This window comes from Anser brachyrhynchus (assembly GCF_964034855.1).
Source record: "Anser brachyrhynchus genome assembly, chromosome: 8".
In the NCBI taxonomy this organism is placed as follows: Eukaryota; Metazoa; Chordata; class Aves; order Anseriformes; family Anatidae; genus Anser; species Anser brachyrhynchus.
Genome location: NC_137702.1, coordinates 8,806,188 through 8,826,733, shown reverse-complemented (window position 1 = coordinate 8,826,733; position 20,546 = coordinate 8,806,188). Strand labels below are relative to the sequence as shown.

The window sequence follows — 20,546 nt, the reverse complement described above, 5'->3', positions numbered from 1 at the left end:
TACTTTAATTATTTCTTTTCAAGAACAGACTTTCTGGCAACTGCAGACCTGTCCAAAAATTCATGTGAAATCTGTTCAGATGGAGGGGGTACAGAAAAGCACCCATTTGTAAGAATTTGCACAATTGCATATACATTGTTGTCTATCCACGTGCTGTTTAATTTATCTGGGCTATCCCCAGGCACAAAAATCTCTGAGCACACAGGAATCTCGCATTTGTTTGCAAGGTGGAAGCCTGCAGCCCCAGGAAGCCTCCCAGCAGAGGGGACAGGACCCGTACTCCCTAAAGCATGCAAGTACCTTGAAGAGAGCTGGCTCGCACTGTGTAGTGAAAAAACTCCTGCAGATCTTAAACACTAAGACAAAACCGCCCCTTGCAGCTGCTGTTCTGCAGCACTGGGGTCAGTAGTGCCCCCCCAACCTTTCTAGAAGGCAAGGGAGGTTATGGTCCCTACAATTCATTCCGCTGTCCTTTATTATGCCACAGTAGTCAATAGAAAACGTAGAGAGCAAAACTCCCAGCTCCTCTGCAGATGAGTTATTGTCCAGTCTCAGAGGCAGGGCTCATAACATTCCTTTTATACATCCGCCTCAGCTTAAACCTATTTCTGGGGTTATCTGAGTGTTGCAGGGAGGAGCAGCATGAAAACAGCTATGAGATATGGCTGGGTGCCTGGGGATGAAGGTTGCCTTTCCATGGCATGATGACCAATTGTATTATTAGCGTGCATGAGCCCAGGTCAAAGCTAATTAAAGCCAACAGCCAAGTGTTCTCAACCACACCGCTCACCTACAGAATCAAAAGAGCAATCAACTGGGAAAACATTTTCCTGCACTATTTCAGCTGCTTGCTCCAAAAATCCTGACTGATCTTCCACACAGGGGAAAAGAAAAAAACAGAGTAAGAAATTCCTACAACATCTGAACTGAATATGTAGTTATTGGAAGCTTTTGGTTTTGTGTTTCACCCTGAGCTTTAACTGGCAGGAGACAGCAGATTCACGGGCTTTTTCCAAAGAACCTAAGAGAGAAGGGAGTCTACTTGACAGAGTTATATCTCTGGCGAGGAACAGCGCTGATAATCACTTTCACTGGAGATGCTGTAAAGTGGCTCATAATTCATTCCTTTTGTACAATAAACGCAGGACAATTAAATCCAGCTCTCTTCGATACTATGCATAGAACTCCAGGACAATCCATCATTGCCTGTTTATGCAGAACAGTGCAGAATTAACAAGAAACAACAAATGTGCTTGGGTACACTGTCTCATCACATTTTCCCACAGTTACAGGGATCCAGCGTTGTAACTAGACTGCACTTAACATAGCCCCTTTGCTTGCAAGACACAAGTTTTATTTTCCTGTATTTATTTCCCTTTCTCACCCAGCAGGAAGACATTTTCAACACAACTGGGGTTTCTATTTTGTTAATTTCAGACTGGTGCCCATGCCCAGTGGATGCTTCCATCCAGTCTTTCCGCTGCTGACCCCTTGGTGAGACTCAATCAAATATCTCCCTTTTTACAGCCAAAATTTGGCCATAAAGTCTCCTTATTCCATTCTCTGGATCTAATGGAAACAGATGAAGATCTGACAAGCCTGCAGAATCCTGAACAGGGAAGTTCAGTAGAAAATGCCATTAAAATACAAGCTCTTTCCCGATCACTGAAACCAGCAGAAAGGTGTTTTGCTATGGATCTGTTTGGAGAATGAGCTCCTTTTCCAATCCCTAGTAAGGAGTGAGTTAGAGTTTACATCACAGCTTTTTCCTGACCGGGAACATTAACAGAAACCTCCTCCTCTTGCCAAAGCCACCTCTTTCCAAATAGGAACATAACCCTATGAAACTTCCACCTTCCATCAAATTCAAGGGAAATTACCCTATGGGTTCAAATGTTCTTAACAGATGTGCAGAACTAGGCCAGTCCATCTCACGAGAAACTGCAGCTAGTTTCCTCCCGTACTCCACAGCGACACCAAATTAGAGTTTTCACCTCACTGTTGTTACACTTTTCAGCTTGTCATCACCAACCTCCTGTGAAGCCAGCTACAGCACTTTGGTACCTCCGAACAAAAAAGCTCTGAGTTTTAACATATGATCTCCAAATGGCTCCTTAAGTAACTGAAAGACGCGAATAACATCAATCTAAAGTAATATTCCTTGTCCAGGATAAGAGTCTGTAAGGATCTTACTCCACACTGCCAAAGGCAATGGTCTTCAAAAAGATCTCAAGCCTGATCCTTTCCAGAGACAGGCATTATTGTCAGATCCAAGAGGAGAACATAAATGAATCAGGTCCATGTAAGGCTCTGTGCCACACGTCTGAAACCAGGCTGACAGAACTCAGTGATCTGAGGATGACAGCAACAGTGGGAAACTTGCGCTATTCCTGCATGCAAGCATTTAAGAAAACAAATAGTTTATGTGAACAGATTTCAGTCTATGGTTTGTTTGCAAGCTGTTAACTTTGCGCTATTTGTCTTTCTTGGGATACAATTAGTCAGTGTCACTTGGCTTCTTGATACAGTTAATAGATTAAAATTAAAACAAACAAATAACAAAGGCAACAACTGATGAGCAATGAAAGCATGTCTACAAGCCAGTATCTTTGCATTCATTAGAACACAGGTTCCAAAAACCAATGCTTTCCTCAAAACTAACATAATGATGCCTTTGTTATGGGTGGCAAGCAGCAAAAAATATTTTCTCATGTTATGTCTTACACAAGAGGAATTCAAGATGTGTTTCCATCCCTAAACCTTTAAAAATGGACTTAGATCACTTGGGAAAGACAGATTTGTTTAATTATATATTCTACAAGAAAAAAATTACTAAAGAAATGATCAAAACCATTTGGTGTCTTCAAGTTGTGCAATATTTACACTAGATAAATATGGCAATTTCATTTTAACCTTGTTTCCAAAAAACCATGAGGCTTATGGGATCCTGCTGTCCCTCTGTGTATATGCTTTTGTCTTTATGATCTCCCCTGAAATATTTCTGAACCCACAGGCAAGTTTCAAATCTATTAGACAGAAGAGAAGCTGTCTCCAAGACAGTCCTTTCCTACATGTTTTATGAAAATAGATGACTGGACAGAGACTCACTGAACTCTCCTGCGGAAGAAAAAGTTGCAGGGTGAGCCTTATTAGGGACATCAGAGACCCATAAAGATAATACGAATGCCCTAATTAACAGAAACGCCTCAGTTGCAGTTCAAACCTTATTAGACCACTGGGAATCCAAGCAAATGACTTAAAACCATAGGAAACCAGGCTTCATTAATGTCACTGCTCATGGAAAAGCGTAAGCGTTTGAGGATCAGAGCTTAACATCCAAATGGCTCCACGTGGACAGACCTTCAGTTTCGGTATTTCATTCCCCTGGCCTGGGATCTCACTTAATCTGTGCATCTACTGCGTCCAGCACAACCAAGCTCTAACCAGGGGGCCCTCCTAGGACTTCTCCATGTGACGGATGTCAGCCTCCTAACACGGCACAACCTTGGCCGCACCGCCTGAGTCCAGAATTCTCAGGGGCACCATACCAGCACTTACTTCACATGACTTAATGAGGCCATCCTGCAAACTGAGCTTTTTAAAAGTTCAAGGCAAAACTAGGAGCTTTTCTGGGATGGAAAAAAGTGATGACTTCTAGGCATTATCAGCTTGCAACAAAGCTCAACGTACACTAGTACCAACAGCTCTAAATAACAAAAAGGAATGAAGGTGTTATACTGCTTTCAGTCCTGTGTCCGAACACAATACTAAAGCAGTTTAAAAAACAATCTTGGACCCACAATTTGAAGCTCAGGTTTAAACACAAGGAGTCGAAATGCTTAAGGGTTTTGATGAAAGCTGGGCTTTAAAGTCTTCCAAATATTCATAACTATCTGAAATAGTATTCATTTTTCCCTTGTTACAAAAAAAAAAAAAAAGAGCATAGAAGGAAATTGATCTTCGATTCTGCTAAAATATCAAGGGGAATTTTACCAAATGTCAGTTTCCTCAAACTGCGTGTATTTGTTTAAAACATTTTGCTTAACAGCAGATCGAGGGGGCAATTTTCAGGGTAGAAGTTTTGCAAATATTTTAAGTACAGTTTTAATTGACCCAGTTTGACATTAAAAGCACTTTTTAAACTCTTGATATTGTTGGCCATTTAAGATAAGTGGCAATAAATACAGATTAATTGTAACACATGAAATGAAATCTTCGAGCTGTGGTAGGCCAGTGAAAAGGCCCTTTGTGTGCTGGGGAGGTGCAAGATCATGTGTTAGGGTTAGGCTAACAGAATATCCCGTCAAGCTCAGCAAGGTTTTTGGTAGCTCACGCTGTGACCAACTGCAAAGACAACAAACTTTAGGCAAAGGCAAACCGTGTGATTGGCAGGTATTAAGAAAAACAAAAATGCTAGAAGGAAGGGCTCCCTTTTGACAGGAGCACCGCACAGCACAACAGTTACAGGCAGGCCAACACTGGAGCTTTTATTGTGTGGGAGATGATTGAACTGTGAGCGTAAATTCAGGCAGACAACTTCTGAGCTTTTTGTGTTTCAAGGAGATGCTGGATAAATGCTACAGACTTGGTGAGAGGCTCCACGGGGGACACTGTCTGGTACGTTTCTTCATAATACTAGAAAAAACAAAAACAACCCTCCCACACACCCTCCAATTTCCACCCCTCCTGGGCCTTGCATGCAGTAAGACAAGTCATATCAGAAGGCTGCAAAGGGTCTCAAGGTCTGAATCGCTTCTCATTGACAGTGCTTACTCATTTGGCCTAGTTGCTGCTTTAAGCAAACAGCAAAGATCTAACAAACACATGGTATGTCAAAACATTTTTTGGTTTTGGCTGCTTGTTTTGTCCCTCACGAGGATAACCACCCTCGATGAATAGAAAGCGGTTCTGGTTTTTTTTTTTTTCCAGTTTCAGGCAGATATCAAGCTTACGAATGATTGCACTTCTACTAGAAGTGTCTTTCCCTTCCTAGACAGGACAGTTGAGGAAAGAAGCTTTACCCCTCTGCATATCTGCGTCTCCCTTCTATGCACTCAAAGGTGGAAAGTTTGCTGAGTGCTAGGGCTAGCAAAGGATCCGAGCAGTGAACGAAAGGGTTGGCCAACACTGGGCTTCAACTGTATCACACAGTAAGACTTGGAAGCTTTGTACTGCTAGGTGCTGTGGGGGATTACAGCTCTCCCTCTGTCTTGGGGATGAAATCCAGCCCCGTGTGAGTTTTCCAGAGCTAGCGGCAGAGGGCTTTCTTCACCCCTACAGCACACACCAAGGCGCTCTCCAAGAAGTGACAGACATCACTCCTGGGCCAGCCAGCTGCTTGCTAACTTTCCTCAGGAATAACATGGCTCTTCCATAGGCAGCAACACAAAATGTTGCTCAGGGAGGTCTTAATTTGCCGAGCAGCTTGATCAAGGTCAGGTGGAGGTAAGGACAGAGCACTGAATCCTTGACTCCTGCTCTCAGGGTTCAGTTAATCCCTCCCACCAGAAAGGCAGGCATCTGTTGGAGGTCCGTTTTCTAGGTTTCCTCTGTAGCCAGTGGAAAGATGTCTCCAGAGGGCAATTCCTTCCATCTTAAAACATGGATCTGAGCTAAGTGGGAGGATTTGTCCTATGGGGATTCACGGGTGAGAGGAACCTGATGATTTTACACAGAAGATGTGCTGAACTTTCAGATACCTACAGATCAAAAGGGAGCGTCCCACCCTAACGGTTACCGCTGTTACCAAGATACTAGACAATTTTCAGAAATCTAAAGAAAAAAATAATTAAGAACCAACTCCGGCTTGACTTTTCCAACTCCCATCTGTATTTTGCTCTGGAAAGGTTTCAAACACTGTCCTCGTCACCATGTTTTCAGCACATCTTCTCCAACAGCTGAGTAACAGCTATCCCCCTTTATGATCACCTAAGGTTGCAAAACTGCTTCCCCCCACAGCTCATGGTTTACTCTTTACTGTGTTTCTCAAATTTGTTCCTGATTGCCAGTAAGCCCTTTCAGGTCTCAAGGGAACAACCTTCAAGTGTTCCTGAACTCTGCACGCAGGAATGTTGCCCCAGGCTGCCTCTTGGGCTGGTAAGAGTTTCTGATGCTCTTTTCACCCCTTCGCTACTTAAGAACATTTTCAGGCATGGTTGATGGCACACTTGGCCAATTAGCAGTAACGAGGCTGCACGGTTTGAGTGCCCACGACTCATTAGGTTTATAGAGAGTCCTGGAGGCATACCTAGGTCACATTTACCAAGCTGCTACCTAATGTCGCTCTGGCCTTGAGAATGAACTGCTCATCAGAGTGCAGTCCAGAGATATGCGGATCCTGAGATACTCCAGATAATTATTTACTCTAAACATCATTATTCTGCTCATACCATGCCGTGACTGATACACGTACTACATACCACATCCTCCTGCACGCAGAGGAACCAATAAAGCGCCATTAACTATGGAGAGATTTCACCTCCTCCCTTAGAGATTTTGAGAGATTTTCTGAGGTCTAATAAAAGTTCAGCTCACGCTGTGCTCTTCCAGTGGATGAGCACCATCAATTTCTTTCTCTTCCATCCAATCACTTGTTTTCGTGACGCATGGAAGAACTTATCTTGGAGACTCTAGCCATCTGTCAACTTGGGTTATAATCAGCCAACAGACTAAAAATTTACAAGGGGGAAAAGACATTCACACACACCTATATGCAGACACTCACAAACACCATGATTTCTTAAGCCTCATTTCCGTAGGAAACCAGATTAAAAATAGCATTGATGTCAATAATGAAGTCTTTATTTCTTTGGCAGACTTCTGTTACTTTTAAACCAATCCTCTCAGTCAGAGGTACTGCAAAATTTTCAGCTGGAACCAGACCAGATCGCTAAGTGATAAGAACCTCACAGCAGTTTCACTATACCTCAAACACCTTAAGGAAAAACACAAAGTGAATGTGAATTCTGTGTAAATACCGAGAACTGGTGCTGAATTTCATACCAAGTTAACCCAGTGGTGGCATTTGATTTTTCTCTCGAATTACCTTCCGCATATAAATACAATTTAAAAAAAGTCCTCAAACCTCAGAATTTAAGGTATTTCCCATAACAAACTACAGAAAAATACTAAAAATACTCATGTTATTTATTTTAGATATAAGTCACCTAGGTTTCAGTCCTGCAACATTATTCCTGGACAGTGACAGAGACTTCATTTCTGCCAGGGACAGATCCAAAGCTAAACTCCAACAAAGTGTTAGCACTTAGATTAAAAAGGTGTTTGGAAGTTCTCTGGCAGAAAGGTCACTGGCTGGTGAAAAACAGTTTATCAAAATCAAAGTACTTGGTAAGTCTCAGTGAATACCTCTAGAGAGACAGAAAAAGTTACAAAACACATTCATTCATCTGACGTTTTGCTTATTCACCTGCCTCCCCTTTCTCATTGCCTGTCTGGAAGTCAATAGGAGTAAAGACTGGTAGTTCTGAAGACTTTTTTTTTTTTTTTAAAGTTAGTTCACAGCTCTAGAAAATTGGTCTACCAATAGCAAGAACTCCAGCACTACCTCCAAGGCAGTCACCTGCGGACTTGCAGCGGCCACAGCTCTGAAGCTTCTACCAAAACCAGCACTCCAGTGTTTTCCACTCTTGTTAAGACCTTTTATATTCTTAAGTTTAGTTTTTAAAAAGGTTAATTACAAATCTGAAACATGAACATTTTCCATGGATTGGAGTTGCTTCTCGCTCCCCATCAGTCTAGACCTGACTCACATTTCATTAGATCTATTACACAGAGCAGAAAGGGATCTGAGATTCAAGAATGAATCCGATCTTATTCCAGTTTTAGATGGCAGCTCAGCTATTGGACTTGGGCTTGAGCCCAGTTGTCATTGCCATTAGACCAATTTTGTCCACAGATCTCTGCTGCTTTCTACACGCCACTATAAAATGGGTGAACAGTGGCAGAGTTTGTTTTCAACATCTATGAGAGGTGAATAACTGAAGTTTACGACATCTCTTCTGGCTGGCTGGCACTCTAATTATTTCCCCTCTGCCTCTCTAAGTAACTCTATCTTCACTTTACGTTTCTGATGTTTAAATATTTTTGTTGGGCAGAGGTATATTGCACACACGTTTTCTTTTCCTTGACACGTCTCTTGTGATCTACCAGAGAAAACAACAATGGAACAGGAATTTAATAGGCTTAAAAAGAGACAGAAGGTATTGATGTTTTCCAGTAATGTGAAAGTAACAGCCTAGATTAAAGCATTGGAATGACAAATAAATGTTGTCTCATCCAGGTGCATATGCCAGTCACCTTGATGTCAGCTCCAGAAGTACCATTAATTCAGCGAGAATAGGATCTGATCCCAAATCCATAAATCCTTTCTCAGCAAGTTTGCTCTGATGGTATTCCTGGCATAACCATGACCAAGAAATCCTGGAACTCTCTCAAGAACGCCCACTTTAATGAGATTTCCATTCCCAGTTTCCATACCAGTAAAAATTCTCAAAAAATCCACATAATTTACAGCCAGGCTTTTTAAGGCTTTCAGTTCTGTATCTTTTGCGGAACAACTCACTCTAGCCAGCATTCATGCCCTGTCTTTGTAATCCATCAAGATGATCACCAGTACTTCCTCCATGCACAGTCCTCCTGCAACTTGCCCCTAAAACTTATCAGAAACGCCCTGAAGCTGTAGAAGCTCAGCAGTACAAGCTGGTCTCTCACTATCAAGTCTCCCTTTCAGCTCCTGCTCTGGCAGCCTGAAGCCCTGACCGAGGAGCCTTAGGGGACATAACCATGGTGGCCTAGGTCACCTTGGGGGCAGTGCTGCTCCTCCAGGCAGGAGGGAACATGAACCCACACCAACCCTGTCAGTCTGTGTTAATGGGAGACACCACCGAAGGATCTGTGCTAACATACAGGGTTCTTAACTTAGGCAGCTGAGTCACCAAATTTCCTTCTGCTCTAGGACACCACCACACAGCTGGGTGACTGGAAGTGCATTTGGGTGCAGTAACATCTTAAATCTGTGCTACCAGCTGGGATAATCACTGCAGAGACGAGATCCTTGGATCTTTTGCCATCTGCATCCTATTTGCCTTTTCACACTAGCATCCCACAGAAGTCTCAGTGGTAAGAGGAACGCTGCCAGCCTCGGGGTTCTCCACACAGACTTTTACAGATCTCGCTAACAGCGCTGCTGGATCTGGTTGGGAACTTTCTGATGAGACTGTTTTGGGATGGAAAGTGATGAACTGTCTCGCATCCATATATTGATTTCAACACCCCTGCTATGAAATCTAAAATTATATGGGACCTCTGCTGGTCTCCTGAGGGCTTACAGGGTGGCCTATAGATTCACAGCAAGTTCTTGCATATGGCTAGGGGCTGGGGGGGAGAACATTTCATCCCATGTTTAAGCCCATTCCTGTTCAGCAGAGCGCTTAAGCCTGGGTGTAAATCTCCCATGATTATTTGCAGTTCCAATAAGAGAGTTTCCTGAATTATGTCTACATTTTTACATCTCAAATTTTGAGGAGAAATACAGCTAGGGTATAGCCAAAATCTCTATATTATAGGACAGAAGGGGCCAATATAGCTTTCTTTTCTTTGACAACAGACAGGCAGAATTAGACTTATACAGTAGAACTTGGCACAGATGTAATAATAAATACGATATGAAAATGTCAGGGACCCAGAGGGCCTGACATTAACATACACGTTTCTTTAAAGCAAAATCCTACTGTGTACAGGCGAGTTTTCCCATTCATCCTGGGAACAATTATGCCAGAGATGGTAAATGCATACACTGCACTTTTCAAGGCCTATTTTATTTGCATTTAACATTTACTTAAATACCTGGAACTAGCAAACACGAAGGCCTGGATTTTGGGCTGCAATCTACGTCATTGGGAGCAACGATGAGAAGCAGCCAGGCAGGACTCCCTGCTGAGCATGAGGAATTCTCCAGCAGACCAGAGGGAGTCCAGGGCTGGCCAAACTTCCCTCAGCAGTTTTGGTGGTGACACCCAAGCAAAATACATGCCCAGTGACATAAATCTGTTCTTTCACTTGCTAGGTGTCCTACCTTCCTTTGTTGGTACAGGTGATAGCAGCCTCAAGATAGCTAAACATCACATACGCTGTATAGCATTTCTATGATTAATATCTTGTTGTACAACAGGAGTTTTTCCTCAAATCAGGATTACAGGAATCAGCCTTCACAATGGCACTTCCCTTTTCACAATAAGGTAGTGGAGGCAGGTTTATTTTGGCTTCCCTAGCTCACGTTCTCTCTTTGTGCCAATTTAAGCTTCAGGTGAAAAGAAAATATTCAGAGGCTTCCAAACCTCCATATGATACATGATCAATGTACAGAAAGTTCTGCTGAAGTTGTGTGGTTCTGTTTTTTTCTTTTCTTTTAAAAAGGCTACAGGCTGGATTTGCACTTGGAACGAGCGGTTCCCCAGTGGAGTAACTCCTGATTTACAACAGTGTCTGAAAAGGGAATCAGACCCTGCCTGTTTAATACAGACTTTTAAACAAATCAATTACATGTTTTTGGTCAAAATTAGCATGCAAGTATATTTTTAAAAGCAAAGTGATACTTTACCTTAAAAATTAACATTAAAAAGTCCATACACAAAAACAGGCCAACCTCACTATAAGCATCTGGATGCCCAAATAAACACGAGCAAAGGGAGTTCTAGCATCTGCAAACTGTTAATTCACCCTTTTTTTCCTCTTTTGTAGGCTTGCCAAGTTCAATCTCCTAGTCGCCAACTTCTTGTTCCACTGAGACAGCCCGCTGATGAACTGCACTAGTGATGTCAGTAGCACCACTAATCAGTGCTGGACCAGGATGTCTGACCCTGGGGATAAAGTCCCTTTATATTCCAGCCTGCAAGTGTATGGTGTTTTTTTTTTTATTATTATTATTTTTTATTCCTCCCCCCCTCCTATGTCCTACAGAGGATCCAAAAGGAAGAACAGGAATGGAAATAGCTACACAATTTCTGGAAAAAGGAGGACTGGGCCTCTGATGTGAGGCCGAGTTAGTTCCCAATGGCACAGAAGTAGGTGCAGCTTTGTGTCTAATTTGCATGCAATATTTCATCAGCGCAAACTGCAAGACACCTATTTGCATATTCAAAGTCTGTAAATCCCCAGTCCTCAGTGTGCAGTTGCATGGCAGGCTCAAGGCATTTCTCTTTTGAAAAATCACTTTCAAGTAACATATGTGAACCTGAGTGCCAGATCTTGTGGCAGGTGCTAACAGCTTTCACAAAGGCCCTCTGGATTTTAATTTTTTGTGTTTAAGCTGTGTATAGTATCCATCACTTCATTCCCTTTCCCAAACTACTGAACAGAATTGTAGTTTCCCATAACAAAGATTCCCACCTCTCCCCATCTTTCCTCTCACCCAAATTCAACATCCACTACCATCCATCTCAGTGATGGTCATCATTATTTTATTTATTTTAACGTTCAAGACAGCTACATCACCTGTAACCATCTCCCCAGGTTCTCTTTAGTTTACGGAGAAAAATAAGCATGTCATAGTGGTGATCCAGACCATGCATGACCTGAGCCACCTTGTCACTCTACTTTAGAAGGTGAATGGTGGATCTGTCCCTGCCTTTGGTATCTTCTGTATCTATGATGAGGTGTGATGAAATTCCTCTTGGGAAACCTCTGTAGAGAGCAGTGAGAAAGCTGGAGCTGAGGACTAGGAACAGGAGGCTTTGCACTCACCCTGTGCTCTCACACCACCTCCATCCTTTAGAAAAGCTCGGCAATTACTTCTCCAGCATGTGAAAACACAGCCACAAGACTTGCAACACACTTCTGCATCCCAGATAGCATTTAATATTCTGACCAGATAGCGTTTGCAAAAGGCTTTGGAGACCATGTGTAACATTATTTTTAACCATTTAGTTTATGACAGACTCATTACTAATGATGCTGCCAGCCTAACACTGTCTGAGAAAAACCTCAGCAGAATGGGGAAGGAATTCACCTTTCCTGAATAGGAACAATCAAAACCACTGAAGCAGGAACACCAGCAGAATTATTCCTCTGTTTTTATGGGATCATGCAAACATCAGCAGAGCCCCAATCTTTTCTCTTACAGAATATCTCAGAAATTTAAGCCTAATCTCAGCCACCTCTATTGACATCTGAACCAAAGAGGCCTGTTTTTGTCAAGCGGTGAGTTCTGGCAGTACACGCCAACTTTACCAGGAGCTGTGGAAATCCCACATGTGCTCTTCCACCACACCAGGGATGGAGGGGGCTGCACAGACCTTGCAGGCTGGGAAAACACAAACTGTCCTCTGCCACAGGACTGAGCCCCCGAGACAGCTCGATTCCCCTCCTGCCATGGGAGCCACTATGGTGCTTACAGTTCAGCACAGAAAGTTTTTTTAAAAAAAAAAAAAAAAAAAACACCAAAAAAGATCTTAAAGCCTACTGACTTGGCTGCTAATAAACATCATGAACTAGAGCAGCATCCGAATTTCTGAAGCAATAAATCCAGCTCTCAGTTACAAAACTGACAGCTCTCATAAAAGAAAAAGAAATGCAACTAAGTAAAACATCCTAAGGAAATTATCGTTCAAATTAACTGCAGACATAAATTTATCCATCTGTTATCATAAGTGTTACTTGAAAATTATTTGCCCATAAAAATGAAATAAACCAGAGTGATTTTTTCTTAAACATTGACTTCATGTGTATAGTCTTAGTTGCCAAAATATTAACTCTTTTTAACAGCCCATGTGCTCTTGGCAGTGTCTGTTTCTTGACTGTAAATGGACCTTTATTAATCACATGTATATATCAGGGCTGAGGGGCTTCACTGATCAATAATTCCTGACAGTCCATGATGGATTTTCAAAACAAAAAAGCAAGCAGAAAAATCTTTTTTGTTTAGAAGTACCCTATTTAACCACTTTCACTCATTCAGAGAGAAAAATTAACACGCCTGTTACCTGAAAAATAACATTTAACTGCACAAACAATAAATGCCATTTCTTTACTAGAGTACAGTTAGTGTGCATATAGGTGCAGCGGAATTTTCACATTAAGCCAGACTATGGTAAACCATGGCAGGAGAAGAATGAGGTGTACAGAACTGGGTATAGAATTGCGTCCCATTTTACCCAAATCCTGTATTTTTCTTGGAGAGGAGAAAGAAGTAAAAATGGAAAGAGTAAATGGACATTTTCACTTGTGTTTTATAAAGGAATAAATTGAAAGCTTGACCTGTACCAATGTATTTATAGTATGAGTAATGCCATGGAAGGGTAGAAGTGGGAATCTATTGAAAAGTCTACCTTCTATTTAAAATAAAGTCAGAAAACTGAAAAGCTCAAGGTAGAACTGAGCAAATTTTTGTTGTTGTTGTTTTAATATTTCTGAATGGAGCAAAAACCTTTCAGCAGAGTAAAAAGGTTTCACTTCATCTCATGGATCTAAAACCTGTTTTAATCTCAGCTTTCTTGGATATTCAAGTACCTCTCCCCTTACAACTTCTTCATCCCCAGTACTTGTGTGCCCGATGTTTCCTAGCCTTGCGCTCGCTCACAAAACAGACACCCTAAAGCACATCCCCTGCAATGCACCCTGATGTCTCTGCAGCTCAGCTCTACGTGGCACACAGCAAGAGTTTAACAGGGACACCACATTCTTGCTCCTTGCCTCTGGAGGGTGATTTTCAGAGTGGGACCCTGTCCCCAGGTGTACTGCGAGTTACAGGATGACACCAAGGCCAAGTGAGTCACCTTGTAGCAGCCCAAGACCATAACACTGCATTTGCTGAAGCTTTTCCAGAGTTATTTTCACGTAGCAGGAGAAAATTTCATGTTTAGGAAAACATTTTGTTTTCCTAATTTTATTTGTCAGCACAGTTTTATCCAATTTTTCCCTTCCCAGAAACCATGACTGAAATTATGAAATTTGGAAACCAATATACCTCGAAATGAATAAGAATTCAATTATATAAATTCCGATATTCTCAAAATGTATGTTTTAATAAAAAGATCATGCTTAACACAAGAAGAAAACCTTTTGGGGGTACTTCATCCAGAATATTTTTTCCCTAATTACTGTTTTTCTATCCCATCAGCCTTAAATATGCCAGTTTTCAAACAAAGTGAAATAACTTCTTTCACTATTCCAAGAGTAAGCACATTCCAGCAGGGTTCTCTCATGCCTGTCCTAATCAAAGGTGCATTTCTAAAATTTTGCACTTCAGAGTTCATGGGAATATGTGAAAGCCTGAACTTTCATCAAGAACACCATTTTTTATACATAAAAAAAAAAAAAACCTCAAGGACCTAGAAAACAGTTTGAATTCACGTCCAAAGCACATAACAAAAAACCCTTAAAAATCAAGAGGTAGATATCAGAATACAAGATGCCTTTTCAAAATGCTTTTTTTTTTTTAAATGTCACTCTTACAATTACACCTTCAGGACAAAAACTGCTTTTGAATCATAAGAGAAAATGAACTTGCTTGCACTTAGGCCACATAAAAGTTTTGGCATTGAATAATTAATAATTTTCCTCAGTACTTATGGCATGAAGAAAAAACTCTGGAGAACAGAGGAGGAATTAATTGTACTTAAAGTGCAGATGGCCTGCAGGGAGGGACTGTTTTAGTGCGAAAGGCCAAAGGGATGCTGGAACAAAGCACCCAAAACAAAAAGCTTTCCTCAGCCTCTCCCCCACCCCTTGTTTCCAATAAATTCTGCCACATGCATCTACTCTGTCTTATTACAGTCAGTGCTGGAAAAATGAAACAATCCAGTGACAAAGCTTTTTCCAGCATAGCCAAAATGGGCACTGAGAGACAGAATGGGACTTACTCTTTACAAGCCAGCTTTCAGAAGTGGAGCTGCCTGTCTGTTTTGGGTAGCTGTTCTCAGATGCAGATAGGAGTTGGGAACCCAAACCCCACACACAGCAATGCCCAGTTTGTCCCCCTGGCTCCAGGAGTTACCTGCTTAGGGACTTCCTGAACTGGAGACTCCATCAGACCCATCATGTACTATAATCTCCAATAAACCTAGCTCCATGGGTTAGACAAACTTTTTTTTTTTTTAAAGTTAGTCCCTGTCCAATTAAGAACCACAATGACATATTTTCCTACTGTAAAAACAGATGAGCAAGACTCCTCATACAGAAATATCAGGCAAGCTTGAGATTAAATAGGCTTGGGAAAATTCAGTCTGGATCCACTCAAAAAATAAATACATCAAAATGCATCTATCTGTATTAAAGCCTGCAGTCCTTAATCAGAATTCCCACCAAAGTGAGTAGCAAGAGGCGAGTCATTGCCAAAGTTCACAGGGAGAGCCATGGGACGAGAAGCAAAGTTCTGTCAAAAATGAGAAATTGTTAGCGAGATGGAGCAGGAGGAGCAGATCAGTTCTCGGCATGGAAATCTCAAACTGCCTTGAAGTCAGGACAGTTTAAAGAACCACTGAAGCCGGCACTCAGGATTCTGCTGAGCAGGGGCCCGAGCAGTTATTTATGCTCTTATCACACTGAAACGTGAATTCCATTTGAAAGGGTAAACAAGAAGAGAGACAGGACAGTTGCCTATGCTGTTGCAGATGTACAAAAGTTCTAGAGACATTTTCTTTCTGCAGTCTCCATGTAGAAAATTAAAACAGGCAGAGGGATGCATCAGATTGTTACTTAGAGACTTAAAATGCTGCTATTTAGCTATACATGTAAATCATACACTTGTGCAAGGCTCAGAAACATCCAATCTATTGGGACACACCAAAGCAGCTAAGTCACATCAAGAAACACAAGGAGCAGAAACACCAGAAGTTTTGAAATGCCAGCCCAGGACCCAGAGCCACACACTGGTGCCTTGCCACAGCAAGGTTCACGTTCCCCCAGCCTCCCTGCCACCAGTACCTGACCTTGCAAATTCAAAGGCCCTTCAGGCACCCTACACCCACTGCCAGCAACACAACCATGGTGCAAACACAACCTAAGAAGCCAACAGGTTTGGGTGGGGAAGGGAACAAACACAAAGGTGTGAGAAGTGTTAACAGCTTCACAGCTCTACCAAGACAATCTGACAGAAAGCACAGCCTTATCACAACTCAGATGGACCCAGGCCCACCTCCTGCAGCAAATCACTTCGTTTTAGAAGCAGGTTTATACAGACAAAAGCCTTTGTGCAAATCCCCTGAGAAAGCTTCCTGCATGACCAGAGGAAGAACCCCAAAGCATTCAAACCACTTTACTTCTAATCACGATATCCAAATAAAATAGAGCACTGCTGTACCTGCTCCAAAGGCAAAGAAGAAGCTCTTGTCTGCGTTTTCCCTCAGAAGTGCCATCACTCTCTTCCCCATCCTCTCATTCCTCTTGTAGATGAGCTCCTGTCTGAAGTAGCTGTCTATCTCCTGAGCCGTCACCTGCTCGTGGGGCGGGAGCGTCGTGTTGATGAAGTTGGGGACCTGCAGTGGAGAGAGAGAGACAGGCTCAGCTGGAGGCACCAAGCTCCGTTAAAGAAAATGGGCTTACAAAAAGGACATGTGACAACGGTTAAGTAATCTCAAAAACACTGGAGGTTTTAATCTAGTCTTACTTGAGCCATCTGAACATTGCTGAAAAAAAACACCAGAGGATGTGAGCTTGCTGGGAATTCTACAAAAAATATACAAATCACCAAACAAACAAAAACCCCAACAACAGGCAATTTTTCAGAATAGCTGGTACCTTTCCTCATCTCGGAAGGGAACAGCAGGCTGCAAACGTTTCCTAAATGGAACTTAAGTTCATTTTGACTTTTCTCCGTTCCTTCAGCAGACTGAGCTTTTAGGCATTACACCTGGGTAACTTACCAAAACCTCTTCTCTGCTTGTTCAACCCAGTTCATTGGCCAATTAATAACAGAACAAGTCCTCTAATCTGTTCTCAGCTGAAGTCGCCTTCACCTTGAATAAGGGCTGCAAGATTTGGCTTGTATATGCTGATTTTTAATAATCCAAATGGTTAAAATAGTAGGAAATGTTGATGTAAAGGAATATGTAAATGTGGTAAAACTCCTTACCTTTCCCTCAGTTTTAGATGCTATTAGATCTCACTAGAGAAGACAACGAATTGCAACACGCAAGTCCCTAGAATATTCCTGATGTTCTGGGGGAGAGGAAGGCAATGCCACAAGAAGTGCTCCTTTGGTCCCTACTTTTAGAAGGAGAGATGTTCACACACAAAGAAGCATGGTGAAAACCCAAAGCATTGTTAGGATTGTTCTAGCAAGGGCAGCTAACCCAGAAAAGGGCCAAGACCCAAGCTATAAAGGACAGACAAGCTGGAAGTCTCTGATTTTTAGGATAGTTGATCTGTTTTGACACAATGAGCGCAAGGTCTGCCGTGAGAACATGGGAGCCTACAGTGCAGCGACAAGTGCTGTAGGTGGGCAGTGTCTGATGACTGTTTACAGGATCAGGCACCTTCCGGTGATTTTCTTTGCCTCACCACTGGAAAGCAGCTTAAGCTGCAAAACCCCAGTTCGGGTTTCTGAGTCCCCAGGTGAATGCAAATCTGCCAGGATTTCCAGTGTTAATCTGAGTCAGTGGTAATGGTATTGCATGCGCAGTCCATAAGGGGAACATCCCTCAAGCAGCGTGCTGAAATACTTGATGCAAGGGCTCTTTTGCTTTAATTCTTCCTCTGGTTTTCTAATATACCAGATTCTTGCACTCATTTTCTTCGAACCTGCCTTTAGTCTTCTTTTTTCAGCCCACCTCTTACCCTCCCATGTGGCCGCATGATTTTACCACAACGATTTTTGTCTCTTCCCACGTTCTTCGCTCAGATTGTCTCTCCAGAAGCTTTCAGCAAGTCTTAGGGAAAGAACTAACCTTCACCTTCCCAGTGGCTCTCCGTAAAGCTTTCTCACTGCAGCCTCAGCTACAACTCTTCTGATGTGTGTGGGGGACGGGGAAGCTGAGATTTCTCACCATGCATTATTCAGCAGGACAAGTCCAGGCCTTGCCCTGGATTTGCACCAAGGGCCGTACCCAGCTGGGCGAGCCAGAAACGGGCACCACATCTCCAGAGCCAAGAGCCCCAGTGCTGCCGACAGCAACCTGCTGCTCTACCTGCACCAGCCAGGAGGACCAGGTGGACCTTTGAGGTTCAAACACTGTGATTCCCCAACCTGCTTTGCCAAATCACCGTATTTCCCACAGCACGTCCCTCCTTACGGATTCAATTGTATTAGCCTGAGTCACTCCTTCCTCCGGGCTCTCCAGGATGGCTTGGCTTCTCCAATGTATATTGTAAAGTCCTCACAGCAAGCAAGTACTTTGCACCTTGTTCTCATTTTAGCCCTTTGCCAGCACTCAATAATAACAGTCCCATTAAGCCAGACCAACTGGAGACACCAGTTTCCTGTTAATGCACAAGGAAGCTGCCTTGTTGTCTGGCAAGAGCCTGTGCTTGTCTCAGAGGGACTCAGGAGAAGCCTGCTGGCGTCAGAGGGGTAAAACATTGCTGGCTACAATAGCAAAGGATGCAGCAGCTTCAATTCCTGGTGAAAAGCAGTGAGAGATTACCGTAGGAGTAATGTTTGAGGAATGAGTAGCCATTTTACACTTGCTATAACCTCTGCAAGGTAAAACTGTAAATCAGTTGGTCCATACAGATATGCCAAGACTTTGCAATTCCTCTGTACCCTGTATTTGATGGGATGATGTAGCTGAGCCAGGAGTCATGGGAGCTCTTGGGGACCGAAATGGAAGGTGACATTTTCTGGGAACATCTGAAGGCTCGACACCCATGTAAGGGAAGTCTTCTCCCTTGTTTTTGGCTGAAGGGAAGTGAAGGCTGGGAACCGATGGGGACCTGCTCTCGGATCACCTGCAGTGCTTCAGGGAGAGCAAGGTACAGCACTGCCTGTGAGGACGACCTGCACAAGGCAGGAGCTGCAATACTGGGGATCGAATGGCTTCAGCTCATGCAAATTCTACACTTGCAATCCTACATCCACATTCAACTCATAGTTCGGTTCCCTTCCTTACCTAACCTAAAATATAGTCCATGAAATGGAGCCATTTCCTTGCCTTTTTTTTGCCTTTTTTTCCTCCTTTCCTTTATTTTCCTTCTGTGGGAAAGAGTTTGCTAAGGACAGAGAGATAAATTTCAGAAAAAGGACTGGGTTTTGTCAGCATTTCTAAAGCTTGTCCAAAGAACAAGAGGAAAGAAGGTATCAACCCTACAGGCACATCATCAGCTAGAGATCCCTCTGCACCTTGTGCATTCCTGTATTTCTAATGACTGCTCCGTCACTGGCAAAAAACCGACCGCGCCTGTGTATGTTTGTGCGTGTGTGTGGCAGAGGCTAGAAGATAAATGATTGAAGTAAGTACGGCCGTACACAGTAGTGCAACCACACTCTGAGCTACGACACTGGCCCCATTAATCACCTCCGCTCCTCCCTGTATCGCCGCTCCTTTCCACAGCCAGTGACATACACCATGCCTGGCTTCAAGGAGGCAGCTGCTCCTGTTGATTTAAGAAACCCTTTGGATTCCTAACTACCAGACAGGGATCAGGAAGTCAAGAAACAGTCGCATGCAATTAGGAAGCTTTTAACCGCAGTCAGGATTTAATGTTTTTGGGGGGAGGGGAGGAAGAAAATTTGTTGTTTTAAAAGAATAGGCTGATGAACACACCGAAGGGATGCACCTTCCCTGTTCCATTTCATCAAATATTTTTCTTTCAATTCAGTGTACAAATTATTTTTAATATTTAAAGGTAGGTATTTGTCATTTCAAACTGCGTGAATGGATGAAACATTCACTGTGCCAATGGGCAAGGGACTGACCATCTCTGCAATAATAGCTGACTACTGCTATCAGTACTCAAATGTATAGTGGGGTGTATGATGGGACTGCTGAAAAATCCTAACTTCTTACTTTGCTGTTCATCTAGGAAAGCAGGAGTTGGATCAGCAGAAAAGCACAGTGCGACCCATCACCTGGGCTCGCGTTGCAGTTGATGCATGTTAGAAGGGATAAAGAGGTTCTGTAGTCAGTCTCTGCAAGCCATGCACTTTTCTGAGAATCCAGCTAACTCATACATACATATATACATACACACACAGAAATACATATTTCTCATGGAAACTCAATAATATATTTCACTCATAGCTACTGAAAAGGAAGAATATTTTGTTTGACAGAGGCACCTAGAACTCTGCCTTTTTTCTATTCATATTTACCCTGGACTACAGCTCTCCAATGTGCAGTACAGATGGACCCCAGACTTAGTCATTAGGTGTCACCCTGGGTGTCATTAGGTACACCGTGCATTTCTTTGTCAAGCTTTTGAGGTTAAAGGAGAGAATATGAGAACTAAAAGAGGGTAAGTCCCAGTCTTGCAGAAATGCCCCCCCAAGTCTGTGTAATTTTACTTGAGTCAGTATCCCTGATGGAATATATGTGTGGGTAAAGGTCTGTACACATGTCCGAGCTCACAGTGCTGTGGGATGCGGGCCATAATTC

At 42.7% G+C, this 20,546-nt stretch overlaps 1 protein-coding gene across 10 annotated transcripts in view; it reads right to left on the bottom strand.

Moving 5' to 3' along the window:
• TRABD2B (TraB domain containing 2B) overlaps window positions 1-20,546 on the bottom strand; it is a 286,108-nt gene that overhangs the window by 94,161 nt on the left and 171,401 nt on the right. For all 10 annotated transcript variants that reach the window (XR_013954405.1, XR_013954406.1, XM_080602716.1 and 7 more), the window contains exon 4: window positions 16,316-16,490. Coding sequence is in view for 8 of the 10 variants with exons in the window: in XM_080602716.1 (XP_080458842.1) it covers window positions 16,316-16,490 (175 nt within the window). In the remaining 2 variants the exon portion in view is untranslated. The remainder of the gene's footprint in view (window positions 1-16,315; window positions 16,491-20,546) is intronic.